This window comes from Papaver somniferum, unplaced genomic scaffold, assembly GCF_003573695.1.
Source record: "Papaver somniferum cultivar HN1 unplaced genomic scaffold, ASM357369v1 unplaced-scaffold_19, whole genome shotgun sequence".
Lineage (NCBI taxonomy): Eukaryota > Viridiplantae > Streptophyta > Magnoliopsida > Ranunculales > Papaveraceae > Papaver > Papaver somniferum.
The window spans coordinates 5,705,624-5,723,725 of record NW_020628818.1 but is presented as its reverse complement, the minus strand read 5'-3'; the positions used below and the strand labels follow the sequence as shown (position 1 = coordinate 5,723,725).

At 37.1% G+C, this 18,102-nt stretch overlaps 1 protein-coding gene and 1 pseudogene across 1 annotated transcript; both read right to left on the bottom strand.

Moving 5' to 3' along the window:
• Window positions 1-954: 954 nt before the first annotated feature.
• Window positions 955-1,054, bottom strand: LOC113339116 (annotated as a pseudogene).
• Window positions 1,055-8,936: 7,882 nt separating this feature from the next.
• LOC113338498 lies at window positions 8,937-10,562 on the bottom strand. The gene is made up of 3 exons (XM_026583908.1): window positions 10,277-10,562; window positions 9,875-10,177; window positions 8,937-9,038 (listed from the first exon to the last, which is right to left on the bottom strand). Exons 1-2 carry the CDS (start codon window positions 10,415-10,417, stop codon window positions 9,917-9,919), a joined length of 402 nt encoding a protein of 133 aa, XP_026439693.1. The 5' UTR covers window positions 10,418-10,562; the 3' UTR covers window positions 8,937-9,038; window positions 9,875-9,916.
• Window positions 10,563-18,102: the final 7,540 nt, after the last annotated feature.

The window sequence follows — 18,102 nt, the reverse complement described above, 5'->3', positions numbered from 1 at the left end:
ACCTATAGGGTAACGAGCTTAATAGGAAAGTCATTCGAAAAATATTGGTTACTCTTTTAAGCATGCTTCAAAGTCCATGATGGTTTCTCTGACTTGAATACGCCGCCTTGTAACGCCAGTGAGGCCTTGGGTATCAAAGCTCCATTGAGCTTCCCTCGTCTCGATTCAACTTACTCTAACTCAGATTGATTCCAGAGGGGTTTGCTTAAATTATAACGAATTCCCTTTCGAAGGATTAGAAGCTGGTCTAGAAACAATCTAAGTAGAGCCATCATGCTTTTTGTTTGCTAGAAATCAGTAGGATTATTGTGGTGGAGTCAGCCTTGTTTGTGTTTGCATAGAACCTCCCTTCCTTTTAGGATTTCTTTCTTTTTCTTTTGTTTTTCTAGTGTATTCCCAAGATTATTAGAGAGCAGGCTTGGAAAAGAAACACTCTAGGTCGTTTGATTAGTGATAAACCTAGCAGTTTTTCTTGTGAAGGCGGGGAGCTCGAAGACTCTTCTTTTGAGAGCCTTGTCTTTGGAAATTCCATCTTTGAAAACTTGACAATTAGTGAAGAAAGTACTCCTGGTCCTTTGGTAGTGCCAGAAATGGCAACTTTGAAAGCTTTATTAAACCCAACTAGGACCTCTCGTCCGTCTTGTATCAAGTTAGTTGAAACTGAGGCAAATTATGAACTCAAACCTGGGATTTTACATATGCTCCCAATATTTTTAGGAAAAGAGAATGAGAACCCCTATTTTCATGTTAGGGAATTTGAGGAAGTTTGTAGTACTCTGAAAATCAAAAACCTTAGTGATGAGACATTGAAACTTAGGTTATTCCCCTTTTCCTTAAAAGATAAAGCCAAATCTTGGCTGTATAGTTTGGCTTCTAAGTCAATTGAAACGTATGACCAACTTACATCTGCCTTTATACAGAAGTTTTTCCCAAGGCACAAAACATCGTCTATTAGGACACAAATCTGTACTTTTGATCAACAAGAGGGAGAATCTTTATATAGGTATTTGGAAAGGTTCAATGACTTAATATATCAATGTCCTCATCATGGTTTAGAGATGGTTAGGTTAGTTCAGATCCTCTACGAGGGTTTAGATTATTCAACAACAACCATGGTTGAGTCCTTATGCACAGGTGGGTTTGAGAATAAAACTGTTGAGGAGGCGATGGCATTTTTGAATGAAATCGCCGATAAGACCCAACAATGGGAAAATAGTAGGGAACCCCAGAAAACAATTCTTCTAAGTAGAGGAAATTTCAATAGGGTAGAAGGATCTTATGAGTCAGATGCTAAAATAGCAGCCATAGCCAACAGGTTAGAAGCCTTAGAATTAGGTCATTCTAGTGGTAATAATGGTAGAATATAGCCTTTTTGGGAGCCATACTGTTGAGGAGAAAGCCAATGCTCTTTATAAAAACACTAGATTCGATAATCTTCAGAAGTTTGACCCATATTCAGAAACCTATAAACCCTGGCTGGAGAAACCTTCCCAACCTTTCTTGGTCTAAGGGCCAGAATCAATGTCAGTCTAGTAACTCTCAGGTTCCCCCAGTTTTTGGCTATACTAAGAATCCTTCAGCTCCGGCACAATTTCAGAACCCTTCGGATAAGAAGATTATGAGTTTAGAAGAGTCTCTTGCTTTGTTAACTCGTAACACTGTGCAGTTTCAGCAATCTGTTTCTCAAGGTTTAGCAGAAAATAAGACAATAGGTCAGGCTAACTCTCAGGCTATTTCCGAGTTGAAAACCCAGGTTAGTCAGATAAATGATACATTGAGAGAAAAAGGAAAGTTTCCTAGTCAACCACAACCCAACCCTAGGGAGTCCATCAAATATCTTTAGCTGGTGAGAAATCATCAAACCATGTGAACTCGATAACAACCCTTAGGAGTGGTAAAACGGTAGACAATAAGGTAGCCATGCCTAGTGGACATACTGTAGTTCCACCTTCTACTTCCCAAGAGGAGCCCGTAGACAAGGAAACTGAAACAGTCTCTAAGGATTCCCAAGAAATTCCTGATAGGTCTACCTTTGTGCCTAGAGCCCCATATCCACATTTGTTAGCCCGAACAAAGAAAGAGTCGACTTTCAACGAAATAATGGAAACATTTAAGCAGGTGAACATAAACATTCTGTCATTAGAAGCAATTAGGTAGATGTCTGCTTATGACAAGTTCCTTAAAGATCTTTGTACACGAAAGCGTAAGCATAATGTCCATAAAAAAGCCTTTTTAGCTGGTCAAGTAAGTTCCATTCTTCTGAACCAAACCCCCCTAAGTATAAGGACCCTGGATGCCCCACCATATCTTGTGCGATTGGTAATCACATGGTCGATAAAGCTTTACTTGACTTAGGATCTAGTGTTAACTTACTCTCGTATCATGTATATACCCAGCTAGGTCTTGGTAAGTTGAACCGACTAAAATGACACTACAATTAGCTGATAGGTCTGTCAAAGTCCCTTGTGGTGTCATAGAGGATGTTCTGATTGAGGTTGATAAGTTTATTTATCCAGTAGATTTCGTTGTTCTAGACAACCAGCCTGTTCAGGACCCAAGTCGTCAAATCCCAGTGATTTTAGGTCGCCCATTTTTAACCACAGCTAACGCTGTCATCAACTGTAGGAATGGGCTTATGAACATATCCTTTGGTAATATGACCACTGAACTAAATGTATTTAATGTTACTAGAAAACCTTCTGAGAACGATGCTTTAGAATAAGTGAATATGATTAGCACTTTAGTTCAGGATTTGGTTCAGGATAATTGGCTTGACACTTTACTGGTAGATTCTTTAGATGATTTTGAGGAAACCATTCTCTTAGATCAGATATGTGATCAATCTTTAGAAGAAGCTCTTGAGTATTTTAAAGATTCTATGGACCCAGAAATTCAGGCAATAGTTTTAGGTTTTTCTGAGAATAATAATGACCCTAAGTTTGGGGGTAGAGAACTAGAAGAATCTCTTGAGTATTTTAAGGACTCTGAAGATCCGGAATTTCAAGCAATAATTAGAGGTTTGTCTGTAAACCCTAGGTTTGGTGGTAGTGATGGTTCTTGTGATTGTCTCGTATCCCTGATTAGAGTCCCTAACTTGGGACTCGAGCCTTGTGCATCTGAGATATTACTTGAGCCTTTTCAGAATCCGCAACCCGATCCTCCTGATACTGTCCAGGAGGTAACCCAGGTATTAGAGACCCATTTTTTGGATGAATCTATTTATCGAGACACACATATGAAGTTCAATTCTGCGACGTAGATAAACCCAGTTGTCTTGACAGAAACCTTAGATGAGTACGTGCTCCTTCTTTTCATTTTTCTGAACCAGTGAAGTTGTCTCATGCTGGTGTCAGCTCTATTTGGTCTTATTGACCCACAATTGTTTCGACTATTGATATATGACTTTGGAAGGTGACAATCCTTTTTGAGGTATTTGATGTCTAGCTAAAGACTTTAAATTTAGCATTTCCAAGGAGGCACCCACGGTCATGCTTACGGTAATATCCTTCCTTATTTGTTTTTCCATCCATCAAGTGGTAACAGTTTCTTCTTGTTCATGCTTTTAATTTCATCTTTAGAACATTGAGGACAATGTTAGATTTAAGTTTGGGGGTGGGGAAGAAACTTTTTGATAGCTCTTAGCTGCAATAAATAAACTCCGGAGCCTAGAAATTTATGTTTATTAAAGTTGGCACTAACCAATCTAAGTGGATGGGAACATTTTGGTTATAGGAGTTGAGGAACCAATCTGATTAGATGGAAACATCTAAAGAGTTTATTCATAAAAGCACAGAGCTCAGGTGTTAGAATTGTTAGAATTTAAAAAACATGGTAGTTTCTCTATATCTCGTTGAATCCTAATTCTTCTGTTTTTATTTTTTAAGTGACTTGGTGGGGCACACGATTCAAGTTGTTACCATTGCTAGGGGGAAATAGGATGATTGAGATTCCAAGAAAAAAGAGAATTGAGACCAGACCATCAGACCAACCGGAATAAATTCAAATAAAGTCGACCACTGGTGCCCTTGTATATGCCAGTTATGTTGACCTAGAGTTAGGTTTATCGACCACTGGTCCCCTTGTATATGCCAGTTGTGTTGATATTAGTCAGACCGTATCTCAGTCCATTAGGATAGGTTCATCTTGGCAGAGGCCTTCAGACAGATATGGGAAACACCGTTTACTTTAAACCATCTATTTTTCTCTTTATCCATCTTCTTAATCTTCCCATGTGATTGTTTGGCTCCGGTTATGATGTCTAGAAACTATCTGAGTAGAGTTCTGTCACTTATATATGAATTTTAGTGTGATGAGTGCAAACTCGTGTACAGTAATTGGAATTTCGCATCAGGGTACTTCCTCCTATAGTCAATGATTGTATGCCAACCAAGGATATTCTTTAGTGCCTTCCAAGATTCTGCGTATATAGCTAGGGTATGGAGTAAAGGTTTTGTGGGTACACCTCTGGTAAACCCTCCAGAGACAACACTCCGCCGCTAGGGCCACCTAGCGGTTTAACGACTTGCTACACGTGCTAAGTGTAGTCATTTTATATTAGATTTGCTCGAGGACTAGCAAATAATAAGTTTGGGGGCATTTGATGTGATTTTCAATTGAGTTGTAGTAATAAGTTCGTTGAGACTTGTGAAAGCAAAATATTTTACTCATAAAACTTAAAAATAGAAAACTTATTGTAAAATTGATTTCAAGATATTAAAAGTAACCAAGACCCTAGATTTCACTATTACACATGAATGAACGATACCAAATATGTTTCAAAACTCTAACTATCCCTTAAGTCCTTTATTTCTTTATTCACACATAATCAAACATATTCACAAATATTAATTGTATTCCCCAAGAATAGACTATCAATCGATTAAACAAAGTATAATCTATCAAATTGAATCACAAGTAATTAAGAAAATTGTGTGAACATTTAGAACTCCGCAAAAGCGGTGATTGAATGAATTATAAATTGTAAATTAGAGAAAATAAAATTGTTACCAATCATTCTTGCATAGATAGCTTCATCCATTTTCTTGGTTGCTCGAGAATTAGCTCATCATCATAGAAACACGCTCAAAATTCATTTTTATTGCTCAAAGGGTGTTTACAAAGATGAAATGGGAGAAACAATGATAAAACCGGGTTTGTAGCAGTTTTATTTGTTACAAACTGAAAAGAGCGATAGAACAATACTGTCGCTGATTCTGTAGCTCTACGACCCACGCCTGTGTGATTTTACCACTGTTGAAAAACGGCTGTCTTGGATAGTCTGTTCTTCGTGTTCTTCAGATGAGCAGCAGCATAAAAATATTTCTGGTGGTTCTGATTATCGCCTCTGTCTTCTCCAAAACTCTCCCAAATTATCCGTCCCCCATTATATGACCCAAGGGACTCTATTCATACCCGAAAGATGCATCGAATCTCCTCCATAACTTCACAAATTCTCGGCAGTGAAAGAAAATATTTTCGGATATTTTCTTTCCTGTTTTAGCTTCTTACGCGTTTTACAGCTGCAAACTCTCCTTGTTTAACTCTTACACGCCTCTAGCATTCCCCCAGCACATTCCAAACTCTCCAGCAACAGCAGACGCGTGAAAATCTTTCCCTTTTGCACGTACTTCCCTGTTTTGCTCCATGACACGATTCAGCCAATTCTGATCCAAACGAACACCCATAACATGCATGTTATGAAAAATCACAACTACCCACGAAGTTTCAGCCATTTAGTCTCTGTAGAACATCGTCAAAATCTTGATTAAAATCTGCCAGTTCACTACAAAGTTTTTCCGCCAATTTTTTTCTTTTTAAACGAAGGAGAAGGTGTCCCCCTAACCAAACCAGGGGTGCGAGTAGCAGGTGGCGCTCTAGGGGTGAAAATAGCAGGTTGTGTGCCCCTTAGTAATTGGGTGCTGAGGATGAATTTGGGCTATGCATAACCTTGGCTGCCCCTTAGCCAAATCTGAGGTCCGTATAGAAAATGTCCTCTGGGGGTCCGAATAGCACTTTTTGAGCAACTTTTTCCACACAAGTGTATTTCTCCAAAAACACCTACACAAACATAAAAAGACCATAATAAGTACAAAATCAAGCATTAGCAATAGAAACACTGAGGACAATTCAGACACAAATATGTGTCTATCAATTAACGACACCATCATGAGATCTGAGTCTTTAATCTCAATTTCGTTCGATCTCGATGTATCGGGTCGGCTGAGATGAAATATAAATTCGGGAAAAGGAGAGAGTAGAGAGAAAAGATCTTTCAGTTTCTCCATTTTCCCTTTTTCTCTCCATTTTTTCCCTCTGCAACTTTATTTTCTTCTCTGCAATTTTCTTTCTTCTTTGCAATTTTCACTTTAGTCGTCTGAATAATCACTGGTTTCTGTTACTGAGTAAACAATAAGATGGGTATACCTAATAGATCAAAGATACTACTAAGTAAGATAGATTCAGAGACTAAAGAGAAGATGGAAAAAATAAAGAAAACAAAGAAACGGCGAAGTAGAACACGAATCGAAAGGTAACAACGAGACCCTTATTGTATTTTGTTCAATTTATTGTTACAATAGATTTCAATTTCTAGGGTTTATGGGTATTTTGATTTCTTTGGGTTATGGGTATTTTCGATTTCTAGGGTTTATGGGTTTTTCGATTTCTTTGGGTTGTGGGTATTTTCGATTTCTAGGGTTTATGTTGTTTGATTTTTAGATGAATCTGTTGATTTTCGTTTCTCTATGAATTGATTTTTCTAAGATTTGTATTAGATTTTTAGGGTTTGTGTTAGATTTCTAGGGCTTGTTTGACCTAAAAATCTGTTGACTTTTCTTTATTTGTGAATCATTTTTAACTCTGTTTTTCACTCTGTTTTTAGTTATGTTGATATGTTTATGCTGAGGATAGTTAATATGTTTAATATGCTGAGGATAGTTGAATGATGTAGTAGGAATGAACATTTAGGGTTTAATTTTCTTTTCTAAATTGAATTAATGTCTCTTGTAGAAATGGTGTTGTTGTTGACATGATGCCTTTCAGAAGTTTTAAGGTAAATGTGATAGGAACTTGCCAGAGTTTAGAGTTTAGGAACTGTGCTAGAGAAGATATGGGTCTTGATAGGTTGAAGGACATGATCAGGCCAAAGCTGAGACTGAAGGGTGATGAGAAGATAGACATATTGTGGTCAGATGATGCTTGTACTCCAATGTCATTGGAGAGAGAAGAAGAGTTCAAGACTTTGTGGGATACTGCTGAGTTTGATGAGAATGGTTGGAGTCAGGTTTATATGCAAGTGATGGATAGTAGTAAGGATGGTGAGGTTGGTACAATTCCTCCACACAAGTACTTTACACCAGTAAAGAAGACACCCCCAAAGAAGCCTTTATCCAAAATAAGTAACACACCAAAGAAAGCAGCAGTATCTGAAGAAACTCAAGAAGAAACTCAAGCAGTATTTAATCATGATTGTAGTACACCTAGAAGTTCAAGAAGAAGCCCAATGCTAGAAGCATTGTTTAAGAAGCAAATTGGAGGAAAAACTAAGAAGAAGTTGTTTGTTGAAATCTCAGATGATGAAGTATGTGAAGAAACTCAAGTAGCAGAGTCAAATGTGGATAATGACATGCCTATTTCAGAAGCTTATGTTCCTCAATTCTGTGAAGAACCAATACATACAAGTGTAGCTGAAAACATGCCTTATCCAGATGAATTTGTTCCTCAAAGAACAACACAAACAACTATGGCAGAAGAAGAGTTTAATCATGATTTCTGGGTTGAAGCCACTACACAAGCAAGTATTCTTGAAGATATTTACAGATTGAGTGAAGAATATAAGAAGAGTGATGAGTTTGTAGTTCAACTTCCAAATATTGAAGAAGATGAGTGCTATCCTGATGAGGATATCAACAATATCCATGGATATGAACAAGAGTTTAAAGATGATATGGAGTACAAGAAGTTTTTGAAGAAGGTTGAGAATGGGTATTTATCTGACAAGGGAAGTGACAGTGAGAGTGAAGGTGAAGGTGATTCTGATAGTGTTGATGGGGATCCAGACTTTGGTGAAGTTGAGGTGGAAAATGACAAAGAAGGTAATGATGTTTCTTTACATTTGTTGTTTGTCATTTTTTTTGATTGTTATATTTGTTGATTATTGCAAATGGGTTCTAATGTTTTTGTTTTCTTACTTTAATTGCAGAAGACCGTTATGGGGACTTACTGGATTCTGAGTCTGAAAAGGAACAAGAAGGTAATGTTGTTTGTAATTTGAATGGGAAGTTTGGTGGTGTGATGTTACATGCAACTGGACTGGATGGTCAAAATGGATTAATTCCATTAGGTATAATGGTATGTAGGAATGAAACAATAGAGAATTGGAAGATATTCTTAGAGGATTTGAAGAAGCTGCTGGGTGATGATCATTTACCTTCATCTCTGACAAGCAGAAGGGGATTTTAGAAGGTGTTGATGAATCATCTAAGCAATAGCCAAAGTTGTGTTGGTGAATCATCTAAGAAAGCTGCAAGATCTGGAACAGGTGTTAAGGGTAAGGAAAAAGCAAAAGTTGGATCTTCTCAAACCTCATGTATGAATCAGAATTTCAAGAAGATTGGTTCAGTTAGCAGCAATGTCACCTTTACAGTGTCAGATCCAAAGAGCAAAAGTTGGTTATGTTGATTGAGTTTCATTTGGTGTAGGTATATTGGAAGTTTCTTTTTTACTTTGGATTGTTGGTGCAGTTTTAAGTTTGAACCTATGTTGGAAGTTTCTTTTGCATAACATTTTATGAAACGTTCAATTACAACTTCTGTTTCATTACATTTTATGAAATGTTCAATTACAACTTCTTTTGCTGCATTTTGATGAAGGATGAACACCACCAACCATTTTTAGATCTGAATGAAAATGAGACAGAGAAGAAGATATGCTTTTATTGGAGATAATCCAGCCGTTGGGTATTGTGGGGGCCACATTTTTACTGACACGTGGCAGAATCTATGACGTGTACACGTGTTTACACAGTCAGCACCGAGTCCCTGTGCAGAATCGACGATTCAAAGATTAACACGGTGAGTTTAATGAGTCGAAGGGCTTAAAAGTCTTTTCCTAACACACTAACGGTGCCAAAAAGGTGGATAACCACCATTAGCCGTTTTCTCAATAAAACGGTCAAAATCGTCCTAAATTTGTAACTTTCAAAGAAACGGGCCTATGATTGTAACCCTGGAAAGAAAACAGGCAACCCTATTATTAACCTTGTTAGGCAAGATCTAAAGGCTAGTTTGTAGTTGACTTATTACCTTAAAACTCATTTTAAAACTATCATATTCTATATTAACCTTTCCTATTAGCTTACTAGAAGCCCTGCAAGTATCAGCATAACCCCCTCTCTTTATGCTTCATTAGGAAAATGTTAAGTTAAAGGAATCTTGCAAGAAACCCCAACTCGAAAATCAACCAAAAACAACAAATAGTATCAGGTAAGAAATGCATTTTCATTTCCGCTACTGATAAGGAAAATATTGAACAATAATGTGAGATTAACAGCATGCATACATCTAAAACCGCACCAACTTCCAATGATTCACTAGTGAGACAACCCGGGATTCAGTGTTCCTTTTGATCTTCACACATTAAAACTAATGACACCAAGAACATACATGAACAGTTACGGTAAAACATCTGAGACTGGGGTCGTATAATTCCGGAACAAAAAGAAGAAAAACACAATCTGATTACCAAGTTAAAAAGACAATTAAGCACGGGTAACTTGTGAATGCATATGGGGGTTTCACTTTTCATATTGCTCAAGATCACAACTAAAATCACGATTATGAACAGTGAACGATAAACTGATCAGAGTTAAGAATACCTTATAGTTATCGTAGAACAGCACCCATTCTTTCAAACATCATCAATTTCCCTTACGCATGTCATCATCGATTCGTTTTTCTTCCCTATCTACGAACTTCTTTTTCTTCTTATCCATTTCATCAAGCATCATCTTCCGAACTAACCTCTCCATTTCCTTCGTACTCTCAGTCCTAGTTTCCGCAAAACTAAGTTTGTTTTTTGAATACTTGTTCCAATTTACTTTGCACAAATCCTCCAAACTCGATGATCTGAACAATTCGTCCAATTCAGCGATAGTCATATCCTCCTTCAAATCCACTCCCTTCAAAAGGAAATGCAACCTTCAATCAATCAAATTATAAACACGAAAAACAAAAACTAAGATGAGATTTAAGATTGTTTTGAAGTAAGAAACTCAGACCTTGTCGAGTTTTTCTCTGCGGTAAGCTTCTGGATCAAAAATGTAACGACGAACCCTCTGTGCTCCTTCAATGAAACCTAATGATGATGCCTCCAAAGAAGCAAAAGGAGATATCTTGGTCAAAATTACTCTCATCGCCATTCTTATTGTCTTCTTAACTATCTTTCCCCGATTCTACTATTGACGTAGAGAAATCTGAAACCCTAGAACATCTTAAAGAACGATGGTTTATGGTGGACTTATCCCAAATGGTATGTCCAGGGATCATGATAAAATGCATTGACATAAATTTTGGCCTGACCTCTTTAACTGGACCATTTTGAGTTCTTGATGAGAAAGCCCTAGGGAGAGTTGACTCGTAGAGGTAGAGCTATCGTGTGAAATATCCGAACGTACATGCAAAAATATCAAGCAAGATGGCCTGAGAGGGAGGGGATCTTGTACATTCAACGGCTAGCAATCGCCGTTGCAGAAGCCTTACAGATTTGAAGTCTGAGTTTGGAGAAATTACGTAGATGTAATTGGCCTTCAATTAGACTTATGATCGTCATAGTTTCATCACCAATTCAATGCTCCAATCTCATGCATTTTCTCCAACTAGCTAAGTTGAAAGAGTGAGAGTGCTTAGAAAATGGGTGCAAAAAACGTTGAGGTTTTCATTTGGCTGGGTGTTGTTGGTTCACTTCTTCTAGGTAGTGTTTGGGAACTGGGATATCCCAATCTAGGTTGGGTTATCACCAAAAAGACGGTTGAAAAGTGTTTGTTTACCTCTTATTCCAGGTTAGTATAAGGATAGCTAATCCATCTTTGGTTTTAGGAGGCCAAAAAATTGGGTTTATGATATTCTCCTGAAAACATGTTCTCTCCATTTCCCAACCTGGGATAGAGCCACAAACTCCACGGTTTAAATATTTTTAAGACTATTTTGACATTTACTCCTACTAGTTAACCTCAGATATCTGATATACTTGCACAAGTTGAGTTAAAAATGATCAATCTCAAGGTTAATCTACTATTGGGTTGAGTGCCAAACAAACACAAATTGAGTTAATCTAAGACTGGATAGAATTTTAGACAAACAACACTAAAACTGATCAATATCAAGGTTATCATAAATCAAATTAAGATACACTATCCTGGACTATGTTATCCCATTTCCAAGCTCCTAATGTCTTCTGAGGTTTCAACTGTTAAGGACTTGGCTGAGAAATCACGGGAGTTCTATAAAATAAAGTTAAATGCAAAAAGTTCTAGAAAATGAGCACCTAAAAGATTAAGAACAACACGAGAACTATATAAATCACAGTCAGGTATGTTTTGGGCTAGCGCTAGAACAACCAACAAGCAAGCTTTAATTTATTGATGATTTCCTCAAAGCGTGGTGGTCCTGGTGGACTTGTGGCTCAGGCCGCTACCATAACAGGACCGTAGTGAACAGACCTTTTGACATCAAACTCTTGAGACTTGACTACGTGCAACCCATTAACCTAATCGCAACAAAAAAGATGTTAATTTTCAATCAACTACCATCCATATTCCACAAATTAAGACAACAATCAATGACAAGAATATGATACATATACTGATTGTGGTTAACATTAAAACATGCGTAGCAAGGATACATGCCAAAGGCATAAGGATAACCATGTCTTGAATTAACTTGCAAGAATTAAAACCTCTATAGTACTTATACAGTAACCACGGAACACCGATGCATGACATTATGCACATTCTACACTGAGTAGTAGAAGCTGAATTTGGAAGTAGTTCCACACATCAATGGCATGCTTTTGAACATGTCTACAGTTGGGAGTGCGTTCATTTGGATAGCTTGTAGCATGTACCATTAACCTTGCTAGGCAAGACCAGGGTTGATTGACTTTTTACCTTAGAACTCATTTTAAAACTACCAGATTCTATATTTCTGTCCTGGCTTAATATTGCACTGAATGCACCTATATTTCCTATAAGCTTACTAGAAGCCCTATAACTGTTTCTCTTTAGTCGGCATTAAGAAAATGTTAAGTTAAAGGAATCTTGCATAAAATTCTAATTCAAAAACCAACCAAAAACATGTCTCAGGTAAGAAATGCATTTTCACTTGCGCTGCTGATAAGGAAAATATTGAACTCAAACAACTCAGTCAGATTAACAACATGCATACATCTGAAACCGCACCAACTTCCAATGATTTACTAGCCAGACAACCCGAGATTCAGTGTTCCTTATGATCTTTACAAATTAAAACTAGTGACACCAAAGAGTATAAGGTAGAACATACATTTTATATTTCTTCAAGATGAAAACTTACTTACAACCGAGGGAGTGGGGGTCCTAAAATTTCAAAACATGACCTGATTACCAAGTTACAAAGACAATTAAGCACGGGTAACTTGTGAATGCATATGGGGGCTTCACTTTTCATATTGCTTTAGATAACTCAACTTGCAAAAACTTTTATTTCAAAAATCATGATTATGAACAGTAAATAATAAGTTGATCAGAGTTAACAATACCTACCGTAGAACAGCAATTTCATCCTCCATATCTCCTACGCATCTGTCTCATCATCGATTCTTTTTTCTTCCCTATCCTCAAACTGCTTATTCATATCATCATGCATCGTCTTCTCAACCGCCTCCGTTTCCTTTGCATCCAGCTTAACATCGATGCGTTCATCATCCCTATCCTCAAACTCCTTATCCATCATCTTCTGAATTACCCTCTCCATTTTCCCCAGTCCTAGTTAACTCAATAGGACGTACATTTCTCGAATATTTGTCCCAATTTACTTTGCGTATATCCTCCCAACTCATCGCGGCGAACGTTTCTTTCAATTCATCGATAGTCATATCCTCCTTCAAATCCACCCCCTTCAAAAGGAGATGAAACATTCAATCGATCAAATTACAAAACACAAAAACTATAACTAAAATGAGATTTAAGATTTTAGAGTAAAAAATTCAGACCTTGATCTTTCCACTGCGGTAAGCATCTAAATTGAAAATGTAACGACGAACCTAGGGCTGGCAATGGATAGCCGAAATCCGATATCCGTTTCCGAAAATCCGACATCCTATAGGATTTAATCCGACATATCGGATATCGGAATCCGATAGCTTATCGGATAATACCTCTTATCGGAATCGGAATCGGATTGGGGTCATTCCGTTAGGTTAATATCCGACATCCGATAGCGTAGGGGTGTACTTGTTATCATACCCATCCGTTTTAGGCTATTAGTTTACATGTTTATCTTCTCGTCTTTCTTTCCCATTTTATTTTCTCTCGGCTACTCCTCCTTTCTCGATTCTCAGTGAAGATATTCACCGCCATCTCTCTCAACGCACCACTCAATCACCACCTTTCCTTCTTCTCCTTCTTCGCTTCTTCTTCTTCATCTTCTACTTCTTGTTCTTCGATTTAGCCAATCACAGATCCACAACAGAACAGCCGAATCATGAACCATCACCAGTTCACCACCACACCAGTAAAAGAAATAACTTAATAGGTAATTTATATGATATTCTCTCTTTATTCTTCTTTGATTATTATGTTACGTATTAGAATGATACGAAATTAAAACTAGGGTTTATGAAATCAAAAATACTCGGGGCTTTTTGGAAATTAGGGATCATCATGTTGATTTAGAATTGAATCAATTGATATACTGAATTGCTTGTTTGGTGGTTATTTTCGATAATTATGTTCTCAATTTCATGTTTGATTTGAATTTTTTATCACTATTAACTGGATCCAAAACTTACAGAAGTTGCACAATCTTTTGAGATATTCAAAGCTTCTTTTCTGAAGATTGATTTGGATAATTGCAAGGTAATAAATCTTACAGTGGGTTTTGCTTAATTTTAATAACTTTTACAAGTTAATTCAGATTGAATGTTTGTTGTTAGGTTAAAATTTTCAATCAAGTTTATTCATGTAGCTCAACTGTTTGATCTGTTGATTTTTCTTTTATTGGATAATACTTGTAATGGATTTTTCTTATAATAACTAGTTGCAAATGTATCCACCATTAATGTACCAATAGCATACATCATAGCTATAAAACCAGTAAATGGGAAACCCCATGGGCCATGGATTTTTTCAGACATGGTGATGTTAAATTCTCAAAAGCATCTGGCAGAACATGTATAAACCCTGTTGCTAGTATAACTCCACCTGCAAATGCTTTTATCATAAAGAATATATTGTTTTATGGTCTTAATGCTGATACTCTTTTACCAGGATTCGTATACAAACACCAATTCCACTTGCTACTAATATTGATGCTATTGCTGTTAATTTGTATTTCAGAGCTTCTCTTTTGTTTCGTTTTTCCCCATTTCCGTCACATGAACACTCCGCAGAGACCAGTACTGGAACAACCAATAATATGAGAACCTAAATATACACTGCTTTGAATCCAGTTTTTGGTGTTACAATGTAGAAGATGTCTCTCATGTTTTTCTTTTCTAATTGATTGTTTGTGAATGCAGATATGGAAGTCATCGACTGAAGTTGATGCAATGATGCAACATGTAACCAGGCAGCCAAGGAAGATCATCACTAGCAAGTTGTTTGACATTATTGTTAAGTCTGTGTACAAGAAGACATGGTTTTTTCTTTTTTGCTGTTGTGTACTTTAGTTTGCAGACTGTTTGGTTGGGTGTTTGTAGTTTTTTTTTTCATGTGTGATGTGAATGAGACACTGGAGTAGTGTTTGTGTGGGCTTTCTGTCTTTCAGTTAAGTTAAACAATTGAAAATTCCGTTAAATTTCAGCTTTTGCTTCTGTCCAACAAAACCGGATATTAACGGATAAAAATCCGATATCCGATAGGTTAACCTTAACCTTATCGAATTGGATTTTTGATATCCGTCGGATTTTATCGGATATCCGATAACCCTTAACCTTAACCTTATCGGTATGGCCAATATCCGGCGGATATTTATCCATTGACAGCCCTAGACGAACCCTTTGCGCTCCTTCAACGAAACCCAATGATGATGTTTTCAAAGAAGCAAAAGGAGATATCTTGGTCAAAACTACTCTCATCGCCATTCTTACTGTCTTCTTAACTATCTTTCCCCGATTCCTACTACGTAAAGAAATCTGAAACCCTAAAACATCTTGAAAGAAGGATGTTTATGTTGGACTTATCACAAATGTAATGTCCAGGCCAGGGATCATGGAAAAATGAATAGACATGTCACATATTTCTCCTTCCTCGGAATTTTTTGGCATGACCTCCGGCATACGGTTAAGCCGGACCATAATGACTTCTTGATGAGAAGGCGAGAAGCCCAAGAATATCCGAACACATAAATACATGATACATGCAAAAATATCAAGCATGATGGTCTGAGAGCCACTTAAGCTAGCTTTTCCGTAGTGGTTTTTAGTTGTTATATATTTCTGGAGAATAATTAGAAAATGATTTTAGAGGTCTACTGGTATGGAATTAGTTCACTAAAATTGTCGCATTCAGCTATGTTGGCATCTCTTTTTACGATGGGATTCACTATCCATTTTATTTTATTTTTTACTTGTGATGAAGATTGCCGTTTTTCGTTTCTCCCAGTGGATTTAATGTTTTGCAGATACCCATTTTGTTTTCGAGCACATATTATTGCTGATTATTGAAGATTCGGAGCACTGGACTAATGATATATTTGAAATACTATTCCATGGGACTTTAGAGGAGTGAGCTTATCTTGTTATGAACTTAGGAGTGCATATATTCTTCGATAGCAGCCAACAGTTGTCACTCTATCTAAAAGAAACGATTCAAAGGGATCTTCTTGTACATTCAATGGCTAGCAATCCCCCTTGCAGCAGCCTTACAGATTTGAAGTCAAGTTATACAGAAATTTAGCCACCTCTATTATAGAAACAAGTACGGGGCATGGTTTTGGGACCCCATTTTGTCATTTTGCAATAATACGTAATTGGCCTTCCACTCTATAAATAGAGAGCTACAAAATTGTCATAGTTTCATCACCAAATCACCAATTCTCTACTCCAATCTCATAAATTTTCTCCTACTAGCTAAGTTGAAAGAGTGAGAGTGCTTACAAAATGGGTGCAAAAAATGTTAAGGTTTTCATTTGTCTGGGTCTTGTCGTTGCCCTTTGTTGGAAACAAAGCACTATAATCAAATTACACAAAGAAACCGCTGAGTCGCGTACTAGGTCGCTATCTTTAAGGTGTTTCGCGACTCTGCCTCTTGATTGTGCTAGCAGTCAGTTTTTTGTCGAAACCCTATGGGATAAAACAGCTTATCTCTTTCGATTTCTCTGCACTGAGAAATCGAATCAATAATAACTCTTTCAACAACACTTGCTCAGAAAAACTTGACGAAATAAAAATAACGTTCTATATTTCTTTCTTCCAGAAACCAGTTTTTTTTTTTATAATCAAAAAGAATCAATGGAATTAATGGAAAATTAATTTTCGATTAAATGCCAATTAAATTTCTTTGTAACAGCAAAAAAACGGCCGTATTAAAATTTCAACATTAACTGTAATTAATCATGATATAATTATCTTAATACGTTTTGAAAATTTAAGTTAAAAACAGCAAAAAAATTGTTTCTGGATCAGCAGACCTCCCAAGACCCCCAAGGCCCCGCTCCCGGACTAATGTAATATAATATATAGTATAAATAGTATATACCCTAGTGAAATTGTGTGGGGTGGGAATTGAACCCATGCCTATAGTGTGGGAGCTCAAAACAATGCCACCATACTATCTCTCTAACTTTGGCATATTATTACAAAACTATGTTTTTAAATATATACCCCAACAATCCCCCACTTATATTTTAAAACATTGAGCAAGTGCTATACAGTTGTGCATAAGCAAAGGTGCCTTTCGACTTGAACCTCTACATAGTGTTGAACTTTCTAAGTATCAGGTAACTAGAGTGACTCTCGTCTTGAACTCTAACTAATAATAGATTATACAACACACACAACTATATCTTAGAGTAAAGTTCTTAATTTTGCACATTAGGGCCATGTGCTTATCCCTTTCTTAACGAACGATCTAGAGAAATGCCCAAGTTCTCATAGAAGGCGGCCACACCTTCACATTCGTATAGGTGAGTCTATCAAGGATACTCCTGTATATCCCACTCTTAACTTAAGAGCTATAGACATCATTAAGAGTTTAAACACTCAACCTGTTTCCCACTTCAGGATATCATGCTATGGGAATGCATGACTCTATCATATTATTTGTAACTTCGTCTAGTCCCTTTGAACCTATTTCTAGGTTGGGTATCCATTACAAATGACTCAACTTCTCACGGGCAAAAGTCCCATACTTTTAGAGATATTCCATACCTTTTCTCTTGCTAATCCTTTCGTCAAAGTATCAGCTATATTTCCTTCAGACCTTACATGATCTACTCTAACAACACCAGTTGTGAGAAATTCTCTAACTGTGTCGTGCTTTCGACGTATCTGTCGATTCTTACTGTTATTATAACAGTTCTCTACTACTCCGATAGCCGCGGTACTATCGCAGTGGATCAAAGTGGCTGGTATCGGTTTTTCCCATACTGGAATGTCTGATAACAGACTCTTCAGCCATCCTGCTTCTTCACTAGCTGCTGCTAGTGCCATCAATTCAGCCTCCATCGTAGATTGGGCTATAATTGTCTGTTTCTTTGATCTCCAAGATACAGCGCCCCCAGCAATAGTAAAAACATATCCACTGGTGGCCTTGGAATCATCTGAAAGAGTATTCCAATTAGCATCGCTAAATCCTTCAAGGACTGCGGGATGCCTCTTATAGTGTAATCCTAGGTTTGTGGTTCTTTT